The sequence below is a fragment of the Canis lupus genome, chromosome 15, assembly GCF_048164855.1.
Source record: "Canis lupus baileyi chromosome 15, mCanLup2.hap1, whole genome shotgun sequence".
Classification (NCBI taxonomy): domain Eukaryota; kingdom Metazoa; phylum Chordata; class Mammalia; order Carnivora; family Canidae; genus Canis; species Canis lupus.
The window spans coordinates 43,866,615-43,885,061 of record NC_132852.1 but is presented as its reverse complement, the minus strand read 5'-3'; the positions used below and the strand labels follow the sequence as shown (position 1 = coordinate 43,885,061).

Here is an 18,447-nt window from a genome sequence, read left to right as displayed (position 1 = left end):
ATGGATTAGAGAATCTTCTCCTGGCTCAAGAGTTTTAAGAGAGTTTTAAGAGAGGAGTTTGGAAACAGAGTTTTTTGTTTGTTATCTTAGTTTTAAAAGCCATGCTCCCCCAAAATAAATTTAATTTAATTTATAATACTTTAATTTAATAATTAATTAATTAATTTAATTTTTAATTTAAATTTAATTTAATTTAATTTTAAAAAGCTATGCTCCCTCTTGCAATGAGTTCTTAGTTTATTGACCAGTTTATCTCTGTAGTTAAAAGATGCATATTCCATTGTACAGAAGGACAGGAGTTTGCCCAGTTAAGCCCATCTTGGTTTCAGTATTCACTGAGCATACACAATGGGATTTGCCATGATTTACAAGGAATGCCCACAGTACGTGGGTCTTATGGTCCTGTTGGGTCTAGCTGACTGTGTGACAGTCTCTGGTCATGTCCTCACTCATCCTGTGCTACATGTCATTGAGTTGGAAATCTGTGCCCCTGATTTACACAAACCAGCTAGCTATGGGGTTGATATCAAGCCTCTGACTGCCCTCTAAACAATGTACAAATGAAGAAAATAAAATAAACAGATATGCAAATTAACTTTCTAAAGTAAATTAAAGACTCTGCCTCTAGGTCTCCTGATTAACTACTTTTCCTCTACAGATGTTTTTTAGGGTAATTTGAAAAATATCATGGTCACAGCCTTTATCTCAATGCTTGCTTCTTTCTTGTTTTTTATTTTTTATTTTTTATTTTTGTCTTGTCTGTTTCAGATATACCAACACTCCTACACTGGATATTATGTCCTGAGCAAAATTCCTCATGGGTAAGATTGTTCTTTCATTTTCTTCTAATGAGAAATATTCAGAACAAAAAAAGAGTAGAACACGGAGTAGTTGCTTGATTCATAGAATTAAGGGCAAGATGTGGGGCAGCTTGATTTTGACAGTGAAGTGTCCTGATGTTGTGGGGCTTCCATGGCTCCTCTTTGGCTAACTGTATCCAGGGTCTAGGGAGGTCCCATGGGTCCAGTCTCTTGCCCATTTATGAAGCCCCCATCTCCTGTTCTGGTTCCCATGGTTTACCCTCAAGGTTCTGCAGGGCAGGACTTTCCCTTGGTTCTCTGTAATCAGCCGTGGCCCTCCCAGGCATGGTGGATAACCCTAGGACTCCCACAGGGTCTGGTTATATACGTAATAGAGTGGCACCCCTAAGCTCACCTGGTCTCTCAAAAATGCATGATTTGGGACCCAAAAGTGTGTGTGGGAAGGAAACATGAGAGTATGCACGATTTTCATAAGGTTTTCAGTGCTGGGTAGATGTACCCACACACAGAGATGTGTTATCAGAAGCTCATCTCCAGAGTCCAAAGGCAGTAAAGACACTGGTTAAAGTTTGCTGAAGCCATTTATTGAGTCAGACACATGCAGGAACAGCTGCAGATCTAGGAATGAGAGGCAGGGATGGATGGCCTTCTGTTTCCCTGCCCTCCTGCCCTTCCCCCTCCCACCTCCCCTCCCCCACTCCCAGCCTCCTGGTTCTGCTCCACACCTCTGGCACTTCTTTCATGGTACTTTGGAAGGGTGAGGGGCTCAGGAAATGTTCAGAGAAATCGAATCGTGGTGCTGCCAGTGTTGTATGGGTTGCCTATGGATATTTGAGGGAAGCATCCTCCTTTTCCTGAATTCAAACAAGCAGCAGGAATTGCTGAAGAGTGTTGTTTCATAGGCGAGCACGAACTGACATGAATGTTTATGACTGTGGCTGGCTGTTTTCTAGGAGAAAGATAGAAATCTGGAATTCATTTGGCCTTCAGACAAAGGAAAGATGTATGTAGATATGCAGCAACATGAGATTAACAGTTTCTGTTAGACACGTAGACAAATCAAGTTCAAAGAAACGGAAGATGAACCACTGTGGTAAAAATTAAGTATCCATAGGAATTCTTCATCTAAAATGTATTTTATATAGAAACTCAGATGGTTTCCACTAAGGAGGAATTATTCTATTATTTTTTCAAGTAGATCTGCATCTTCAAAAGTCATGGCAGGCAGGAGTATGATTATGCCTTGAGATTTATGTAGCCCTTGTAGGACAATGGAATGTGTTATAGATGATAGATATTTTGTTCCATCTTCTATAAATTTCTAAAACTCAAAACCTAAAAGCATCTTATGCTTAACATATCATGTTAAAACTTTACTGGGTCAGTCAGAATTTAGAAGAAGTAGATTGGGGGACCCCTGGGTGGTGCAGCGGTTTGGTGCCTGCCTTTGGCCCAGGGTGCGATCCTGGAGACCCCGGATCGAATCCCACATCGGGATCCCGGTGCATGGAGCCTGCTTTTCCCTCTGCCTATGTCTCTGCCTCTCTCTCTCTCTCTCTCTCTCTCTGTGACTATCATAAATAAATAAAGAATAAAAAAATGTTTAAAAAAAAAAAAAGAAGAAGAAGTAGATTGGGACTACCTGAGTCTGCCAACCCAGGTGCAAACCAGAGGGTGAGATGGTCTATGTTGACAACCTAATTTTAGTGATGATGATAAGGATGAGGATGATCCTCCAGAGAGGGTATCAACAGATAATAGGCTCCTTTCAGTATGTTAAAAATAATCTCAGTAATAATAATTGCCATCATTTATAGATGGACTTTCACACGCCTTTACCCCAACACAATAGCCTGCAAGAAAAGCATTCTGACCCCTACTTACAGTGAGAGCTGTAAGGCGTAACTGCCCAGCATCCCCCAGCTTGTGTCAAGTTGAGCTGGGATCCCAGGGCCAGCCTGGCTGACCTTGAACCCCAAGCTATCAAAGCAACCCCCTTGAGTTATGTGATAGCTGTAAATACCAGATTTTTAGTGGTGTTACTTTATTTCTTTTCTGAGAACTTTTATATGATTAAAAGGTGTAGCAGATTACTTGTTACGTTTACTGGAAAAGAATCTCTGGGGGATAAAAAGGTCTATGGCCCATCCCATCACCATGGGAATTGACACAGCATCACCAAAACTGGCATTGCTCGACCACCCACCTCTTCCTCTTTGTCACAAGATCATTTATGGGAAAATAAATCAATTAATTTCATATTTTGTCAACATCTTCTCTATGTTAATGAGATAGGGGATAAGCCTTCAGGCCTCAAGTTTTCACTGCTCCTGGGATGCCTCAAGTGGTCACTTCTGCAAGTGCTCCACCAGATGGCAGGAGAAGGACGCAGCCCACATTTTCAGGCTTATGCTCTCTGTAGATTTGGGGTAGAGAGGAAAACACAATTGTATTTTTAAAACAAAAATAAGTCTGTGTTAAATTATTGGGATTTACATTACTTATACAAAAAATGAGATGTCCTTGGTGCTTCTGAAAACATAGATCTGTGCATTTCTCACATGTTCTCACTTCTCTGTCCTCGCTTCTCCCGTGAAGACTTCGCAGTAAGCCGGAGGCCATGCGAACTGTGGAATGGATTATTTGTCATTTATAACTTGAATTTTGTCTTGGCTTCAGGCTTTCCAACTAGTCATGGAGAAGGGTCGAATTAATTTTTCAATGCATCTGAATTCTGGTTTCCTTCCTTTTTGCCAGTGGCAGAAGAATTGGGGGAGGATATACCCTTTCTACTGTGTCATTCACAGGCCAGAAAGAGGCCCTCCCTGTCCTGTGCGCTTACTTCGTCCTTCACAGTTGGACCTCTGCCCATGGCGGGAGCCCAGCTCAGTCCTTCTGCATGAACTGGCTGGGGTCGTGATGGGAACCCAAGGCAGCAGGGTTTTCATCTATGCAAATGTCTAAAACATTTGGGAGAATTTGTCTGATTTCCATAAACTAAATATTCAAAAATGGTATTCTTAAAAGACATGTATCTTTTACACAAATCTGTTTGTTAAGCCAGATCTAGAGCTAGTTATTCTTAACATAAAATGTTTCACAAGTTTTTACATTAGAAAGTCAGCAAAATAAAATAATATTCTGCAATAGAGAGTATAGCCTGCTAAACATTTTCTTTTTTTATATATAAATTTATTTTTTATTGGTGTTCAATTTGCCAACATATAGAATAACACCCAGTGCTCATCCCCTCAAGTGCCCCCTCAGTGCCTGTCACCCAGTCACCCCCACCCCCCGCCCACCTCCCCTTCCACCACCCCTAGTTCGTTTCCCAGAGTTGGGAGTCTCTCATGTTCTGTCTCCCTTTTTGACATTTCCCACTCATTTTTTCTCCTTTCCCCCCATTCCCTTTTACTATTTTTATATTCCCCAAATGAATGAGACCATACAATGTTTGTCCTTCTCTGATTGACTTATTTCACTCAGCATAATATCCTCCAATTCCATCCATGTCGAAGCAAATGGTGGGTGTTTGTCGTTTCTAATGGCTAAGTAATATTCCATTGTATACATAAACCACATCTTCTTTATCCATTCATCTTTCGTTGGACACCGAGGCTCCAATAGTTTGGCTATTGTGCACATTGCTGCTGTAAACATCGGGGTGCAGGTGTCCCGGCGTGCTAAACATTTTCTATCAAGGAAATAGAAGTGTTTTCATGGAAGTATTTTTGTAAACTTGGCTGTTTCTTGGCATTTTTCTGACATGACCTTGTTCTGGAATTAAATTCTTTTTGGCTTGAGTGTATATATATATATATATATATATATACTTTAGTATGATTACAATCTCTCATATTTATTAGGATCATCCTGAAAATCATATGGACTGGTGAAAATTATTCCTTTTATGACATAAATCAATTTTAAGGAAAATCTGGCATATCTCTTAACTGGGTGGCATTGGCATTTTGGGGTTTGGCAAACAAAGTAATAATAAACACGAAGAAACATTTGAAGATATTTTTATTTACATGCCAGGCCACCTTCTAATGGACATTGTTACCCTAAGTTAGCTTATTTATTGGTATTTTTCAGGCATCAAGCATAATTATACAAAAATTGAACTCCTTTGGAATTCTAATTGACTTATGAAGTCACATTCTATATCTGTGCAAATTATAAACTGGGACATAGATCCTTCTGCCCAGAATTACTCTCTAACTTTATAGCTGGGATGCAAATGAGCATTCCATTGATTTAGAAAGTAGATAACTGGGCCGATCATACACACACAGTACCCAGCACCTTGCCAACAGCATGATGGAAGACTTAAGAACGGAAGCCCTGTGGTCACAGAGACCTAAATCTGAATCCTCAGTCCACTGCCAACCTTGACAGTTGTACTTCTACAGATCTCAGTTTCCATATTTTAAAAAAAGATGATAATGCTAGTGCTCACCTCATTGGCACATTATAAGAATTAAGCGAAGTAATATATGCAAAATGCACGGCAGAGAATTTCCTCCTAGTGAACATTTGGGTATGCTGTTAATATGGTAGTATGAATCCATATGTATCTGTAGTCTCTTGAATAAATATTACTAGACTTTACTTTCTAGCCAGCTGAAATCCTTTTTGTTACAGGAGAGGAATGATACATCCCTATAAGAATACAATTTTCAAGACTTGTTCAATGACAGTTGGATAATTATAATGCCCCTGTGATGTTTCAGTGTCTCTCTTAAAAGAGATGTCTGTAGCCTCAAGTATCTATAATTCTCAGCGCTCAGTACATTCTTTCTTGTGCCATCTCAATCAGACCTGCCACAATTAATGTTTAAGGCATTCTTGTTTTGCCTCCAGTGGAAGCAAACCTGACGATACAAGTCAATAAGTATTTATTGAGATGGCTCTGCGAGTAACAAAAGCATGGTTGCCATCCTTACAAAGTTCAAAATCCTGTTGAAAAAAGAAGACGCAGACTCTGTAACAATATATAATCAAGTGGCCCGAGTGAGTATTGTAAACACTGAATGCAGAAGAGATAGTTGTGGGCATCAGGTCTCATAAAGGAAGCCTGGCTGCAGCTGAGTCTTGGAATTGAACGAGTTATTTTCAATAGATGGAAACAGAGAAAGATACTCCAAGGCAGGAGGATCGTTAAGCAGGCTTGACCTTCGCAATGAGCCAGTATCTTCTAGAAATTAGTATGGTTCTAGGCCAGATGGCAGCACAGGTGTTCACGTGAGTAGAGAGAGGGCTGGGTAAGATAGGCCCGCAGTGCAGGGAACCTGAGCACTGCCCTCATATGGTAAAAACACTGGGATCCTTGAGAGCAGATGTGTTGAAAATGGCAGGCTTGAGTGAGTTTCAGGCGTATGTATAGAGTAAACTGAGGGGAAGGGGAGGTTTGGGGCATGGATTCAATTAGGAGGAGACCTCGTAGGGGGTAATGAAGGCTTGGATTGTGGCAGAGCCCAGTCGGCGTAGAAACCACACTCAGAGTGATTGCGGGCAGCTGGCGTTCTCTCGCAAAATGAAGACAGATTTCCAGTGGGTTTTTTTTGTTTTTGTTTTTGTTTTTGTTTTTTAGATTTCCAGTGTTTATTGCATGTCCCTCTAATTAAATCTTTGGGGCAGCCTGTGACACACTCTGGCTCTGCCCAGCGAGCTACCTCCACGGCTGCCAGAAGTTGCATGAAGAAAAAAATGTACTAAGCCAAAATGAGGAAGAAAGTGATGTCCTTAGAATGTCACCTCATGTGTCTCTGCCATGGCATCAGGGGCAGGGAGGGGGGCATCTGGCTCTTCAGGCTCCCACCAGGTCTCCAGGAGGACTAGGTCAGCTCCTTCTCCCTCCCTCCCTCCGGAACACAGACCTCAGCAACAGGACAGAGTCTAGCTCCTTTACCCTCCCTCTTTCCCTCCCTCCCTCCAGGACACAAACCTTAGCAAGCATTTTCAAGAGAACATGACCTTAGAGTCAAATAGATCTGGGAATAAATTCCCAGGCAGCCCCTTTACCTGTGTAATCACAGAAGAGTTACATTGCTTTCTCCAGGCCCAATTGCTCCATATATAATGGAAATAAAATCCCTGACTCATAGGGTTCGTGAAAAGGTTATAAGAGATACTGTAGAATGATGAGGTGGTACATTTAGTGTGTGGGGAGCCCTACAGGCTCTATTCATGGAGGAACCAAGAGCTTCCATAATCTGGCCATGTCTAATTAACGCCCCCCTTCCCTGTATTTGGACACAAAATAAATTTCGTCCTTAATGTCAACTCTGATCGATTGCAATGGCTTCCTGGAGCTCTGAGTGTAAAAGTAGTCCAGAGCTACGTCCGGACTCTATGGGAAAGAATGTGGAGATGTGCGCTTTAGGCCTGCGGGGAGCCAGGGGTTGGTGGGAAAGGAACAAAGATGCGTGCGATGCCTCACATGGGCCAGCCCTGCTCCTGTGAATGGTCATGTCAGTGGCATGTCCAAGTGCTGTCCCCAGCCAGGGAGTGCTGCTGTGTGCCTATGGCCCCACGTGCGTACCAGAGACTTCCTGCTTCCTATGCAGCTGGCCTCCACATCCTCTGACCTTCCATGGCCAGCATCCACACCCCCTCCCCAAAGAGCCCTCCTCCAACTACCCGCCCTCCTAGATGAGCATCATCCCATTTCTCATGGCAAATTGCTGGTCACCTTGTTGAAGTTATATGTATTTTTTTTTCCTGCATGGAACATTTAGAAATGTTTTTAATATGCATTTGTTGCCTGGCACATCCCACCCCTCATCCTGAAGCCTCAGGGAGCAGGGTTTCTCTGGCAGTGGCTTGCCCGTGTCTGCACCCCTGGGCACTGGTGCCGAGGGACAGCTTGACCATGCAGAAGGGGGTGCCCCGCAGTCCATGCTCTCTCCCCCACGTGGAAGCTCTCAAATGCCAGGGCTGATCAGTTTGCAGGAGAAAAGCCATCAGCCAGAGGCAGAAGGAGCCAGTTTCGACCATAGTTTCCCAGCGGATCACTTGCTGCCCCACAACCCATTTGAAAAAGAGGCGACAATATGCATGTACTTCTTGGATCCTGAACTGCACGCTCATGTCCTGTGAGCCATTCCCATCATGGGAGATATTCCTCGGACGTTGGCTGACATTTGGAGGAAACCCACTGATTAAGCAGTGTTGTCTGGGAAGATGGTGCGAGCCGGGAGGCCCACCCGGGAGACTCTCCAGGAAACGAGAGTCTCTGAGGACGGGGCCTCTGGCCTTCCAAGTTCTGATTTCAGTTTGGATCTGGGGTCCACTGGGCCTGCTGTCCTCACTAAGTGTCGTGGGAACTGACGAAAACAAGTGACTAACGTTTCCCCTGAAACATTAACTTCCTTGTCCTCTTGACCGACGCAGAGACGTAGAAGCTGGTCTCAGATTAATGGTGGGGTCGGCCGTTTATTTAGTGACGTTCCGCGGAGGCTCCGCTGTACCCAAGTCCACACCAAGGAGGGAGAGGAGACGGAGCCCGCCGTGTGTCGCCGGGCTCCGTGTCGCCGGGCTCCGCCAGCAGCCTGCCGCGCTGTCCAGCGTGGGCTCCACTAGTGGGACCGGCGGTGAAGCCGCCCGTCAGATCCCCGCATTTCGGGTCTGTGCTGCGCACACTCTCCTGCAGGAGGGTCGCGGGCCAGGGCTGAGTCCCGCAACATCAGAGGCTCGTGGGCTGAGCCCTTCCACTCCGAGTCCGCCCCCCGAGGAGCTGGCCGCTCCCTGAGGTCAGCCGTCCTCCTGCCCACAGACGAGTCCCTAAAGAGAAGTGTCCCAGCCGCCGGCCCACGGCTGTCGGCACGTGTGCTGTGCTCGTTCCTGCCACGGACTGGCTGAGCGGCCGGCGTGTGCCCGAACCGCGCCGGCCACGGGCGGACGTCGGGAAGCCACGTGCATCCTCACTGTCTCCTTTATTTTGTGTCATCTCCGTGGCACCTCTCCCCTCTGTGCTCCAGGCTACCCCGACAGAGGGCTGGCCGCAGAGCCCCGCCTGTTTACACTGGCAGCACTGGCGTGGGGTGAAGGTCCCGGCTCCCCCGGGCAGGAGGGCGGGCAGCGGGAGGGACAGGCCCCGAGAGGACTCGCGAACAGCAGTCACACGGATATATAGTCACGGGCTCGTCGCCGTGTAACTTACCTCTAATAAAACTCACGGTTTAAATGATAAATTTCCAGTAAGTTTTGGTGCCACAGGTCACGGTGCCATCACAGGGGCACCTCCGCGCCAAGGCAGGAGGCGGTCACCGTGCCCCTCAGCCACGCCCCGCGGCCGCCCTGACAGCCAGGGATGTGTCGTCCCTCCCTGTCGTCTCGCCGTTCCCAGAATGTGTTACGCATGGAGTCAGGTCCTGCAGCCGGTGCGGCTGGCTGTTAGCGAAACTGCCTTCCGCGGTCCCCCACGTTGTTGCCTAGGTCTGTGCTCCACACTTGTGGTTGCTGAGAACGGGCCTGCTGCGTGGCCACACCGTCATTAGTCCACGTGCTCACCATTTGACATTTGAGTTGTGTCCAGCTTGGGGCTTTTTTGGATAACACTGCTGTGAGTGTTTGCCCACAGAATAGCGTATGGAGATGTTTTCATTTCTCGTGAGTAAATACCTAGAAGTAGAATTGCTGGACAGTAAATGGAGGTTTAACTCGATAAAAAACTGCCGATTATCCAAAGTGATTGTACTATTTAGACACACACACACACACACACACACACCCCTTTTAAATTAATTGCCCATCCTCACCGTGCCCCTGCACATGACTGGCCAGATTCGCCAGTGCCGGTGCCTGTCCTCAAGCTCCCCCTGCCCCGATACAGGCACAGGGGGTGAGCTGTCCAACCTGGCTGCATGTTTCTTTGTCCCCACGATTGCTGTCCTCAGAGCATCTATGAATGATGGGTCCATCGGGCGGCACGTGGTGGGTGCAGTAGGGAATCAGAGGTGAGAGGCAGATCACAGCCCCCCGAAGAAGCCGCCCTGTCCATGTGCATAAGCTTCTGGGCATAAACCCCCTTGAGATGGCTTATTTCTCAGACAGATTTCTGGGAAGGGTATTTTTGTTGTTTTGTTTTGTTTTGTTTTGTTTTGTTTTGTTTTGTTTTCCAAGAGCTGGCTATCTTAGAGGAAGGAGCATGAAAGGCTGAGATCCAAAATCATCCCAGTCCTGGGCTGGATGTGCCTTTTGCCTCACAGCTTAAAGGCGGCATACAGGACCTCCCGTGCCTGGACAGCCTGGGGTCTGTGCTGCAGACCTGTTTTCTGACCCTGGGGCTCCCATCCAGCACTAGCAAAGACCACAAAGTAACTTCTGTTGAGAGGGATTTGTAGGCTTTTTCAGACTTTCCTGTCCATTCTTTTATTACATCTTCACTGCAACCCTATGGAGAAGATAGGCAGCACGGGCCCTCCCTGGGAGGTGATTGGTGTGCAGTACCACCAACCCAGAGCATGTACACTTGACTAAGAGGTGTTTCCAGAGCCACTAACCATGCACAGTACAAAGGACTGTGTGCTGTTGTACTTCCTCACTGGGAAGGCCTGATTCCAGGGCAAGGGCCCGAACCCGATGGCACCAGTATTCAGTGGAGATGACGCAGTCGTTCATTGTGTTGAGGCTTTCCAGCTCCCCGGGACTCGGCTCAGCCAGCAGACACTCAGGAGCAAGGTCGACACACTGCCCTGGGCCAGGTGCCCAGACTGAGAAGAAGCCTTGCAAAGCACATGCTTCTGCCTGTCTGCACGGAATTCAATTTAACCCCAGCCGGTAGCTCTCTGTTTTCTACATCCTGCAAGACGGATGAACACACCCATAGGGAGAAAGTGGGAGCACTAAACCTGTGGAGCATTAACCTTTTTTCATAAACACAGAAGTTTGGACACCAGGTTCCCAGTGAAGGGCAAGTTATTTACAGCTGTCAGCCTACTGACTCGGATTCAGCACCTTGTGGCCCTAATGTAAATTTCCACTGACTTTGTGAAGTGCTCAGAGTGGCTATCGAGCAGTGCTCACACACACTTCCCCCGGGCCCCCCACAGAAACAGCCGACACGGACCATAAGGTAACATTTCTTTTTTTTTTTTTTAAGATTTTATTTATTTATGCATGAGAGACACAGAGAGGGAGGCAGAGACACAGGCAGAGGGAGAAGCAGGTTCCACACAGAGAGCCGGATGTGGGACTTGATCCTGAGACCCCAGGATCACAACCTGAGCTGAAGGCAGATGCTCAACCACTGAGCCACCCAGCTGTCCCCGTAAGGTAACATTTCTTAAAGGAGAGAAAAAGTCCAAACCCAGGGCTCATATAAGCCCTGCATATCATGACAGGTGATAGGAGAACTGGAGTTTCTCACCCAGTACTGAAGCTACCCACCTGTGAAGGTCCTACTGGGAGGCCCATCGCCTTGGCCACCGCCCCCTACCTGGGCATGTCTGGTGTGGCCCCAGCCCCTGCCCGCCCCTTTCCCATGCAGCCCGCCTCAGAGGGCAGCCCTTGGTGCTCATGCTTCATGTATCATCCTGTCCCAGAACCACAGTAGTTCCCTGCTGCCAACCATGCAACATCCAGACACCATGCTGGGCTCCATCCACTCTGTCCTTTGTCCATTTTTTTTCCAGATTCTTCTTCCCAGGACACACCCTTTGCACCAGGGAGAAGCCATGCCCTTCATCACACTTGCTGTGTTCTTGAGATCTGCCTGTTTCTTTATTCTCCTGTGCAGATCTGTACAAACCCTGTCATTGACAGTCCAGCATAAAGGCCCAAGTTTCTCTCTGTATCCTTATCCCTTATCTCACGTATGAATGAGGGAGGAAATGAATGAATGCGTGTGCAAATACACATACACGTCAGTGAGCCCTTATCACATTTGGGACTGAGATGTACAATATCATTTTGTATTTGGTACTCACAATGATGAGGGGGCGTAGGTCATTTCTCCACCTCAGAGATGAGAAAACTGAGACCCAGAGTTGAAGCAACTTGCTCCAGGGCTCACCACTAGTGGTCGACCATGGTTTCAACTTGGTTCTCCTGCTCCAGGTGTAGCGCCCTCTTTGTAACATCACCTTCCATGGCATCTCAGCCTAACTAGAGTCCAGCTGAATTATGGACTGAGTGTCATGTCATTCACTTTATGTAGGTTCATTCTTCCTCCTTGTGTTGAGTGTGATTTAAAGCTCATAGACCAGGGGCGCCTGGGTGGCTCAGTCAGTGAAATGTCTCCCTTTGGCTCAGACCATAATCTCAGAGTCCTCAGAATGGCCCTGCGTTGGGTTTCCTGCTCAGTGGGGACTCTGCTTTTCCCTCTGCCCCTCCCCCTGCACATGCTCTCAGTCTGTCTGTCTGTCTCTCTCAAATAAATAAATAAAATATTTTTTCTTAAAAGTGAAGCTCATAGTAAGGACTGCATTGAGTAGCTGTGAGACTGGAGATGACCCAGTGACCAGCATTATCAAAACAGGAAAGAAGCCCAAGGTGGGGACGTTGCCCCGTGCCATTGCTCACTAAGTGAGTCTGCACGTCCTGTCTGTGAATGATGTTAAGAGACACTCCTGCAGTTTATGTGGTGTTTTTTTAAAATGTTTTAAAGATTTTATTTATTTATTCATGAGAGACACACAGAGAGAGAGAGAGAGAGAGAGAGAGAGAAGCAGAGACACAGGCAGAGGGAGAAGCAGGCTCCCTGTGGGGAGCCCGATGCAGGACTCGATCCCAGGACCCTAGGCTCATGCACTGAGCCAAAGGCAGATGCTTAACCATTGAGCCACCCAAGTACCCCTATGTGCTGTTTGACATCAGTCAGAGAGTAATCATTGGTGCTATTTTCCTGTTTTGATAGGAAAAATGAAAGATATCTGAAGCAAATAATTGGCCCCTATCAAAATAAAGTTTCACATCATTACACATTACATACAAACATTCTAAGAGGTCAGACGAGGAAATACCTAAGGGGCCCTGTGTGTCACCGTGGTCTCAGACCACAGCTCCAGGCGAGCCCTGCTCCAGCCCTCGTCAAACCAAACAGCCTGTCAACTGTCAAGATAGCTGTAACAGCCTGGGGGAGGAGCCCTTGGTGGTTTGGAGGCAGTGAAGTGCCATTTCTTGGTAGAGAATCACCCCTGAGGGTCTGACCCATAAGGAAGTGTAGGGCTATATGCCTCGGTGGAGGTGATCTTGATGAACCTGGGCTGAAGGTCACGGAGCTGGGTTCTCTGCCAGCCTGCCCCCCGTGTAACTGGCCTCCTTCTCCTTGTTCCTAAAATTTGGCTAAAGGTAACTGCTCAGGTGGGTTGTCAGAATCATCGTAGGGCTGTGGAAAGACAGAGGTTACACAGATACATTTGCATTAAAATTCATATTTATGTGTTTTGAATGTACATAAGGTTAAAAGTAACCACCCTCCATTGCCCCCCACCCAGAACCCCAAGGGAAAGGGAGAAAGATTGTCTTTTAAGAGTTGCTGAAATCCTGTGGCTCTTACTGCCACAGCTCCTGCAGGCATAGTCCAGGTGTTCATCTGAGGTTGTGTGGCTCGGGAACCTAACTGTACCCACAACTCTCATGATTATTTTGTAGGAAATGAAAATCTGAGCAGGTGGGCTGAACCCTTCTGAAGACATTTTGGGTGAATCAAAAGGTCAGTGTGCAGATCAAGAAGCCCAGAGGGGCAGAAAGACAACAACCACCCCGATTGCCAGACGAAAAGCTGTCCTTGCCACCTGGGGCTGCTTCAAGCTGCCTGCCTACCCTGTCCGGCTCGCCAGCTACCTTCTGATCACAATTTCACTCAACCAATTCATTAACATGAGCACTCAGGCCAACTGGCCTGTGATATTTCTCATCAAAAATTAGCAAATTAGGGGCGCCTGAGTGGTGTAGTCTGTTGAGTGTCTGACTCTTGATTTCAGCTCAGGTCATAGTCTCAGAGTCATGGGATCAAGCCCCACATTGGGCTCTAGGCTCAGCATGTAGTCTGATTGAGTTTCTCTCTCCTTCCCTCTGCACACACACTCTCTCTTAAATAAATAGATAAATACTTTTTAAAAAAAAATGAACAAATTACCTTTTTCGGTTACATCAATTCTGAACTTGGCTAAGGTGCAGCTATTCCTAAGAGATAGATAGGAATCCACACGCCAAGCACATAGGGTGTCTATGGGTGCCAAGCTGATGGCCAGGCCCCACCCGTAGTAGCCTCTCCAAGAGGTGTACTCCAGGCATCCAGCCTTCCTGGAGGACAATGCAGCACTGCCAGTGCCATGTCTGATTCCCTTCACTGACTGGCTTAGCCTGGTTTCTTTCAGCCGTCTTCATAAAACACACCAAGCAGTTTGGGTGCAGACATGGGTAGGGGTGTTACATCCTATCATTTCCTCATTAACCCAGTAAATATGTGCACAACAGGAAGGCCATAAAAGTTTATGTAACCAAAGTCAACTAAAAGTTATAAAAGAAAGATGTCCTTAAGAGAGAACCATTGGTTCTTACCACCCAGCAGTAAGGAGTGCATACAGGCCTTGTTGATGAGGATGCTATAGGTAGCTATAGGTAGCTATGATGCCCGACCTCATCTCTTCATCCTCAGCATTTCACGGATGCCAAACAATGTGGTGTTTGGCCACAGGAAATGTTTATTTCAGTGTTTAGGTGCCTTCAGTCATCGCCAGCTCCTTGTTTTCAGCAAGATTCCCATTTCATCAGCGCTAACCCAGGTAACTTGGGTCTTTAGCACCCACTGCTATTTTTGGTGTGATTTGGGACCCAGAGAGAGAAAGGCCTTCTGTGAAAGCGATCTCATTATTATTTTGAGTTCCCAGATGCACTTATCATCTTCATGTGGACAAAACAATAATTGACTGTAGTTACATCAGATTGTCTCCTGATTTGTCACCAACATAATACCGGCCACTAAATAGCATTAGAATGGAAGAGATAATGTTTGCCACAAAGCAGAGCACTCGCTCTTGGGTAAAAGTTGTTTTTCCAGTCTATGGAGAAGACTGACAAGTGTGTGTCTTTGCACGTGTGTGTGGGCACGCATGTGTGTTTATTTGGGGGAGGAGAAGAATTCTTCTAAAAAGAGAAATGCCTAATTTAAGTCAAGTGCTTTCAACCCCTCGCCTGCCCCTCAGTGAAAGTCAACCTGAAATAATCTCAAATCATCCATTTGTCATAAGAAGCCAGAGCTGTGGGAAGGCCATTGCTGCCCATACAGTGGTCTGTAAAGTGAAATGATACATGAAATATTTTCTAACTGATTCCTGCAGGCCTATGACAGTGACCCACAGAATTTAAGGAGCAGACTTTTAGATGGGGGAAATGCCAAGGATTCTTGTGAAGAAGACTTGTCCAGATTTTCAAGGTGTCTTTCTTTTTATCTACCAACAGGTGGAACTATTTAAGGAGCCATGTTTTTTCAAAAAGTTATTTCCTGAGCCCAGAAATTTTATTCGGTCATAACCAAAACATGGATTTCAGTTATATAGAGGTTTCTCTGTCAGAGACTGTTGTGAGCGCCTGGACAGCTTTCAGTAGGCCTATAGTGTAAAGACTATCACATCCCCCTTTACGTATGAAAGACCCAGGTGTGGGGAAGGAAGGGTGGTCCAGGTCCAGGTCAATAGCGGAGCTGCATTGCAGCTGGGCAGTGTGGTCCTACGGTCGAGGTGCTACTGTCCTCTGCAGGTCAGCGACCGCCATCGCCAGACTCCCAGGTCAACACAGCCTCCAAGATCGCCAAGGGAAAGATTTCTATACTAAAGAAGTTAACTCAGTCAGTGTTAAAGTTATAAGAAGAGAAAGCAAGTGTCTCAAAGGATCTGGAGTAATAGGACCAAGGTCTACAGGAATAAGAACAGGGTTCCAAGAGAAGGACTGATGAGATGTGTAGTGTTGATAGATTCAGTTGTGTTATAATTAACAAATATCAATATTAATTATAGGAAATGATCAGTAGCTGAGCATAGGGGAGCCATGCTCCTCTCTGCCCTTGTGAGGCTACTGTGTGTGCTTTATTCCCATGTGGTCTTTGTTGAAGAACCACTTCCCCTACGAGGCCCGCAGATAGATGATAAACAATTTTTGTTGGCATAGGTGTTCAAACCTCACTCTGTAATCCTTCTTCGGGATTTGTGTGTGTGTGTGTGTGTGTGTGAATTCAAAGGAGGTTTTGCACAATGTAGCAAAAGAAGCAGCAAATCTAGGGCAGCCCGGGTGGCTCAGCAGTTTAGAGCCGCATTCGGTCCAGGGCCTGACCCTGGAGACCTGGGATCCAGTCCCATGTTGGGCTCCCTGCATGGAGCCTGCTTCTCCCTCTGCCTGTGTCTCTGCCTCTGTGTGTGTGTGTGTCTCTCATGAATAAATAAATAAAATCTTTTAAAAAAAAAAAAAAGAAGAAGAAGAAGAAGCAAATCTCTTAGTCTCTGAAGGTGTGATGATCTTGCATGCATGGAGACGGTCATGCAGAATTCATACTTCCCGCTTCCCCAGGGAGGGATTTAGGAGGTTGACAGTGACCAGTTAATTATCTGTCCTTAATCAGCCAAAGCACATATCCTCACAGAAAACCTGGTACTGTGGGTGGATTATGGGGAAAAAGGAGATCGCTCTAATTCTCAGGTTTCCTATGTGGTGGGAGAAACCGCACACATGGGCAGACCAATTATCATACGAGAAGCTTCATGAATTCTGTGGATAAAGAGGTGTTCTATTGAAAGCAAGAGTAATAACATAGAACCCAGTAAACACAGGGACAGCCCCTGTAGGCTGGGACCATTTTCAGACTTGAAGCAGCAGGGCTCTCAGCCCCCCTGGGGCTGAAGATGATTTAATATTTGGTATCACCTGTCCTTAGCACTACAGAGCACAGAGTAAATAAGGCTTTGTCTGCAAAAAAGCTTCTCCTTTACTTTTGACCACACGTAAATGCAAACAACATGGAAACGTGAGGTCACGGGTTATAAAATGCCTACCGTGTGGCAAATACAGAAGGTCCGTGAGGCAAATACAGAAGGTCAGAGAGACAGAGGTTCCTGTAGTCTGCAGGCCTCGGGCATGAGGACAGGAGGCACTGGTGCACTGTGGTGGGCAGGCAGGAAGATGGAAGAGCGAGGAAGGCACCGCCTGCACTCTGCACCCCTGGCTCCTGAGGCACAGCCGGCTGAGGGCGACCATCAGGTGCCTGTGTCCACTCGGCCACTTATCCAGACTGAGAAGCAGTCTCAGCCTGAGGCATGGCCTCCTGTCCCAGCAGCGCTGCCTCCAGCCTCATCCTGGCCACAGTCCCCTGCACCGTGTGGCTCTTTCACAGGCTCATCCCTCTGCCTTGAAGACTGTCCTCCCCAACCCGCTCCTCCACCCACACTCACCTCTAGGAATCACAGCTTGGACGATTATTACTCAGCATTCTTATCTCTCCTAGATTGTTGCATCCCTGAGGAAGCCTCCCCTGACCTGCCCAGATGGGTTAGCTCCCCCGACTCCAGCCCTCCCCTGGGCTGACAGCAGCAGGGCTGCACCTGTGCATCACTGGTGACTTCCCTGGGTCACTGCCCACCTTTGAGCCTCTCAGGCTTGACACTTAGTATGACTCAACAAGGGATTCTGGAAAGAGTGGGTGGGAACTACAGGCAAAGACAACAGAGCTACTTCCACTACTTTCGGGTGTCCTCAGACCCCCACTGATACTACAGAAAATGAAAAAAAAAAAAGTGAAGGTGTAAACTCCTGTGGAGCAGAGAAGAGGAGGAGACAACCAGACTTTGAGTCTCAGCACAGAGGAGGGGTGGGGGCTGTGCTGACGAAACATAAGGCAGTTGATTCCCAGGCCAGGCATGACCCGGCTTCTACTGAGGACCCCAGGTGGCCCTCGGCACCCGTGGCAGAGGTGGCGCTCTGCTAGGGCCACCACCCAGTGGTGTTTGTCCTGGTTGTCCTGGTTGGCTGTGGTTTCCATTCTGATGCATCAGATCTTTAGAACATCACCTCTGATGAGAGGTGCCCCCCTCCAGGTGCTTTTGGAAGCTGAGGAGGGAGTGTGCAAGAGAAACAAAGACGATTTGAAAATTGTGAGGCCATCCGAACCCCAAATTCCCTTCGACAGGTCCTCAGGAGACGGGAGGTTTGTTTCCCAGAGAGGACAAAACAGAGGCTCCGGAGACGGGAACACGGGGAGCATTCTGAGGTCCGAGTCAGGGATGGAGGTTCATGTACAGCGGGCAGTGAGACCCCAATTCCCCTTTCCTCCTCTCGGATGAGCAGCAGCCGCACCTTGCCCACCAGGGTCCTCACCCTAGGGACTGTCCCCAGAGGATCCCAATGTCAGGGACAGAAAGGGCCAGGAAACACTTCTCATGCTCTTCAGAACTGCCCATCTGCTGGTCAGTCCCAAGCTCAGAGTAGAATCACCATTTGTCTGGAATTCCTCAGGCAAGGAGAAGAAAATGTGGGGACAAAGCCTCTTATCAACATCCTCACGGAGAGAATGCATCACTCTCATGAGACAACCCGGAATGGTGGTCCTTTAAATTTCAGAACAAAGAGCTCCTAGAAATTAAAAACATATGACAGAAATGAAAACCCAACAGCAAGGCTTAAAGACAAA

At 47.1% G+C, this 18,447-nt stretch overlaps 1 protein-coding gene across 4 annotated transcripts in view; it reads left to right on the top strand.

The window, feature by feature from the left end:
* DPP6 (dipeptidyl peptidase like 6) overlaps nt 1-18,447 on the top strand; it is an 826,229-nt gene that overhangs the window by 635,133 nt on the left and 172,649 nt on the right. For all 4 annotated transcript variants that reach the window (XM_072776861.1, XM_072776859.1, XM_072776858.1 and 1 more), the window contains exon 6: nt 769-821. In XM_072776861.1, the coding sequence (XP_072632962.1) occupies nt 769-821 (53 nt within the window). The remainder of the gene's footprint in view (nt 1-768; nt 822-18,447) is intronic.